The sequence below is a fragment of the Myzus persicae genome, unplaced genomic scaffold (assembly GCF_001856785.1).
Source record: "Myzus persicae strain clone G006 unplaced genomic scaffold, MPER_G0061.0, whole genome shotgun sequence".
Taxonomy (NCBI): Eukaryota; Metazoa; Arthropoda; class Insecta; order Hemiptera; family Aphididae; genus Myzus; species Myzus persicae.
The window spans coordinates 832-6,370 of NW_019101265.1; the positions used below are offsets into that span (position 1 = coordinate 832).

At 29.1% G+C, this 5,539-nt stretch overlaps 2 protein-coding genes across 2 annotated transcripts; one reads left to right on the plus strand and one right to left on the minus strand.

Annotated features, from left to right (window-relative positions):
* The first annotated feature begins 589 nt into the window (after positions 1 to 589).
* LOC111028455 lies at positions 590 to 2,223 on the plus strand. The gene is made up of 3 exons (XM_022307101.1): positions 590 to 680; positions 769 to 912; positions 1,567 to 2,223. Exons 1-3 carry the CDS (start codon positions 590 to 592, stop codon positions 2,211 to 2,213), a joined length of 882 nt encoding a protein of 293 aa, XP_022162793.1. The 3' UTR covers positions 2,214 to 2,223.
* A 591-nt stretch (positions 2,224 to 2,814) lies between these two features.
* On the minus strand, positions 2,815 to 4,894 carry LOC111028456 (protein ALP1-like). Its single transcript, XM_022307102.1, has 5 exons — positions 4,676 to 4,894; positions 4,116 to 4,605; positions 3,436 to 3,810; positions 3,270 to 3,383; positions 2,815 to 3,029 (listed from the first exon to the last, which is right to left on the minus strand). Exons 1-5 carry the CDS (start codon positions 4,892 to 4,894, stop codon positions 2,815 to 2,817), a joined length of 1,413 nt encoding a protein of 470 aa, XP_022162794.1.
* Between the last annotated feature and the right edge of the window lie 645 nt (positions 4,895 to 5,539).

The window sequence follows — 5,539 nt, forward strand, 5'->3', positions numbered from 1 at the left end:
TGTGTGGCTGCTGGTGTGTAGGTGGCGAACGTGATTCTGCGAAAAATCGCGTCATGCTCGCCTCCAGCGCAATTAAACGCGCCTCGAACGACATAACCTCGAACAAATGTACATCTTTCACCGGCCATTGATGTCATTTACCAAAACTGGTGGTAAATGATGATAAATCTCAAATAATACACTGATTTTTTTACCATAGGTACTACTTATAATAATGATTCATTGTTGGTGGGTAAGCGTGTCTTCCAAAACTCAGCGTTGTTCAATCAAAATGATAATATGCGTTCCAAAACACAACAATTGAAAAATGTTTTATTGTTGGATCTTGTTCCAAAATTCAGCGTTACCAACTAGATTTCAATCGGATCCAACGTAAAATTTTATTGATTTTTCTGATTGATATTTATTATCAGTAGACAGTATTATCATGTACTATGATAACAGAATATTTTTTTTCGGTCGATTTGTTTTATTTTTGAATTTGTATTTTATAGTATTGTTGTCAATTAATTAAATAACTAATAACTATAAATTTACTATTGATTAATAATAAACTACGTAATTAATTGTATTTATCTCATATCTGAAAATGCTGAAATTCATTGGTTTCGTTCAATATGAAGGAGTTGGACGTGTGTGGTCTGCAGATAAGCTCAAAATACTGTGTAATGTAGAAAATGGCAAGTATACTTTTTCATATTCTTACAATCTTACATCAATAAATATATTTATGAATTCGAATTTATATAGCTTTTAATATTTTATTAGATGATGGTATCCAACAAAATATCATGATGGATGTTAACATTTTAATTAGTAATGGGATCAATGTTGAAGAAAGTCCAGTAAGGTGTACTAATTCACCAAGCATTGTCCAGGACGACGAACCTTCTTTTGTCGATAACACTAAAGGTAAATTAAAATCACTAATATCACTTATAAGCACTTAAAATCTCACAGTTTATTATACCATTGATTGTTTTTAGCTTTAGAAAGAGATATACATAGTTGATAATAAATCATAAAAATTAAAAGACTTTCAGCTCCTTAATAAGCATAGCCTGCATAGGCGCAATTTTAAATTAGATGGGGAGAGGGGGTTGAATGTATTAAAGGCAAGCAGATCCTTACAAATTACAATAATATTGCATTTTAAAATTGTATGTCCTAGATGTTTGGTTGGGATAAGCCCTCCTTAGCCTCTCCCCTATTTGTCCCAATGATAGTCTGTTATGAGGGGCTGTATATAAGTTCAGTTAAAAAACAATTTAAGAATTGAATAAATTAATGACAAAGATACTCATTATAGTATTATATGATTAATTATAAATTGATTGTTATAAAATCAACATTTTTTTATATATAATTTCAGAACATTTACATTATTTATAAATATTATAAATATTAATGTTAAGTTATCTACTTAGTTTTAATACTTAATTCCACTATGGCCTTTATCTTAATATATAAACCAAAGTTGGCGTACAGATATAGCATATTATTACCTCAGAAATGTATTTTTTACTATCAAACTTACAAAAATAAATATCCTAATTTATTTTTCAGATGCATTTATATGGAACAAAAATCTTGTGACTATGCTCATCGAAACACGAATTGAAATGGACACTTCCTTTCAAGGAAACAAATTCAAAAAAAATGTATTATGGACGAAAGTTGCTGAAAAGTTAAATACATCTTTTCCAAACTATGCACCTGTCAGTGCCGATAAATGTGATTCCAAATGGAGAAATCTCTGGGTTACCTACAAAGCTAACGTAAAGAAATCACATTTATCAGGAAGAGACAGTGTCACCTGGGAATACTATGATGTTCTTGATGAACAATTTGGAAAAAAACCAAATGTACGGCCTCCTCCAAGTACCTTAATTAGTACACTAAAATCATCTTATCCTTCTAATGAAGATGATCACCATTTAGAATCCCTTGATAATACACTTGATAAATCTCCTGGTCAATCTGATAATATAACAAATAATAATATTACAGTTAGAGAAACTAGGCAAGAAAATTATAAAAGATTAAAGACTGTGTATGGTATGGCTGATTATATAAATTTGAAGAAGAAAGATATTGAATATCAAAACGAAATTCAAAAAAAACTGTTGCACCTCAAAGAAAGAGAGGTAGATGCATTGTGCACAATGTCTCAAGCTCTCAAGACTATGGCTGATAAAGCAAGCAACATATGATTTTCTTAGTTTGAACAATTACCCTATCAGTTATTGTATATATTTTATTTTTATTTAAATTTTCTAAATCATAAGTCTGATTTATAAAGTAGTAAACGTGTATTTTAATTTTTATTTAGATTATCTAAATCAAAAGTCTGAATCACAAGATCTCAATTCTATTATTATTATTATGTTGATTCATAAAAATCTCAATTATGTTTTTAATACTTATAAGTTTAGAAATGATATTAATTACCCTATCAGTTATAATATGTATTTAATTTTTATTTAGTTTTTAATAAATCTAAGTCTGATTTATAAAGCAGTAAACGTTAGTTATTCTATTATTATTATGTTGATTCATAAAAATGTAAATTATGTTTTTAATACTTATAAATTTAGAAATGATATTAATTACCCTATCAGTTATAATATGTATTTTATTTTTATTTAGTTTTTAATAAATCTAAGTCTGATTTATAAAGCAGTAAACGTTAGTTATTCTATTATTATTATGTTGATTCATAAAAATGTAAATTATGTTTTTAATACTTATAAATTTAGAAATGATATTAATTACCCTATCAGTTATAATATGTATTTTATTTTTATTTAGTTTTTAATAAATCCAAACTCCATCACTTGGTCTATGAACCTCAAGACTTTTAATATGCACTGTTCCATCATAGCCGCCAATAGCATACATAACACCGTCCATGACTCCTACATCAACACCATTGCGACATACAGACATTTCTGAAACTGGTCTCCATGTGTCAAGAACAAGATCATAACATTCCACAGATTTAAACTGTAATGAACAATCCAGACCTCCTACCTATAACTCAATTAAATTATATGTATTACAAATTTCAAATAAATTAATAGTATATTTATAAATGATTATTGAGTACACCAACACCCAAACCATTAAATAATTTAGAATATTTATTTTTAACAGTGGAATTTGTTTCTTACAAATTTACCAACTATGTAATTTCATAATAAAATAATTGAGAAAAATAATTAAAACCGATTCTTATTAATATTAAAATTAAATTGTATTATATAAACTTCTACAAATATCATCACGACACGTTTCTTCTTCTATTTGATTATAATCAACAGCTTCTCGTTCATTTGAATCATAACAATCTTCGACTTCAACATATTCTTCAATATCCTCCCCTAAAAAAACCATGATTGACCAACCAAGCTGACACTACATATAATATTTTACCTTGTTTAACGCATAAGTTGTGTAGAATACAACATGCCACTGTAGTTTTAGAAACTAATGTAATATCAGTTGATTCAATTCCTTTCAAACGTCTAAAACGTCCTTTTAAACCTCCAAATGCTTGCTCAATACAAGTTCTTGAAGAAGAAAGAACTGTATTAAAAAACTTTTGTTCTGGTGGCATTAGTATAGAACGACGATAGGGTTTCATTAAATACTTTGTAAGTGGATATGCAGAATCACCTAATATATAATGCTCATTAGGTAAAAGTAATCTAGGGTTGTCTTCTAAAGCCAGATATAATGGACTATTTGAAAACACATATGCATCATGACAGGATCCAGGGAATCCTACAAAAGCATCAATAAACATTCCTAGAACAGAAAAAAAAGACTATTTAGGGACCTTACAATGTCCAGTTAAAGTTAACCGACCGAATTCTGCCGGTAATAAAATTTGCAATCAGTTTGTTAGCGTTAACCGGACATTGTAAAAACAGACCTTAAACTAAACTAAATTATATATTATAATAGGTATATATTATGAATAATCCTATTATTAGATTCCAAACTTAACGAGAAATGTACTGATTTTACAATCAGTCACAGGCACTGCAATTTTTCCATAAAATATATCTTCACCTGACTTCAAATGTTGTATTCTTTTAATTAATAGTTACCTTCAAAATTACAAACTGCTTGTAGATTTACACTATGGTATCTATTCCGATTAAGATAGCTATTATCTTTTATATTACCACTGATACGAATATGAGTGCAATCAATTGCAGCAAAAGCACCAGGAAAAGGAATATTTCTCAAATTTTGAAACCCTAGGGAATTACGCACTCTTTCACCTCCTAAAAATATTAATATTATGTAGTTTGGTGAGTTATGGGAGAGTTCAATTAAAATTAGATTAGAGTGTAATTGACATAATGTACCTTGAGGCCAAACTATGTATTTGTGACGAAGATTGTGAATAGCATCAACGGTTGAAGTGAAAATTCTGTGAGCGCTTGATTCACTTGCCCCAAACCGTTCAGCCACTGATCTAAAAGTCTCTTTTTCATTGGCTAAAACCCATAATGTTAAGAGTAAACGACGATCATTCGCAATAGGGGTTCGCCCTAAAACGGTTTCAACTGGTGGTAATTGCATTAGCAAAAACTAATATAATTAAAATGAATAAAAAATTAGATACATTAAGTTAGAGAGTAAATATTAGGTAGGTACTTACTTCAAATGTTGATGGTAACAAGCGAAAGTGAAACTTAAATTCTGCTGGAGTCTGTCTGTAAACAGTTGCCACATAATTTTTAATTTTTTGCCTCTCCTTAAAATCACTGAGTGCTCTAGTTTTATGAAACTTTGAGAGACATTTTAGGATAAATAGTTCATCTACTTCCGACGACTTTGTTAGTATATCAGACTCAATGTTCACTCTTCTCAAACTCATAACGCATTGTATGCTCCCACAAATAATTGAGTCATTAAAACTCATACTTTAATTATTAATTAAATAATTATAATTATGAAATGTCAAACATAAATAAATTCAATTTAAATTGACTAATGATTTATAAAGCGAAATGCCGAAATGTATTAAAATATTTTATCAATATTGATAAGATGATAACACGGCAAAAATGTTGCAATCACATTATCATGTTCCGTAATTCAACGCAATCTAGATATTTCGGGATCCAACAACCACCAAACAGCGTTTCCATCATTGTTGAATTTTGGAAGTACCACTAATTCATTTTTTATTTTAGGTATTTATTTGAATGGGATAATAAGTTAATTAAATAAAATAATGAAATACGTACATATTATAAATTATTTATTTGTACAATTTTGGTTACCATGACATTTTGAACTGCACAACATTTCTGCTGCATTACAAGCACATTTTTTAGTTCCACAACCAGTTTTACAGTTGCATCGATTAAATCCTTGATGACCAGCTATTCCATGTCCTGCGGCTTCTCGTAATGTTATTTCCCTGTCTTTAATTTTTTTCATGGCTTCATCTAGCTCTAGAAATTTTTCTTTACACGGAGAAATTTGTGCTCGTGTATATTTGTGTTTCAACACCCCA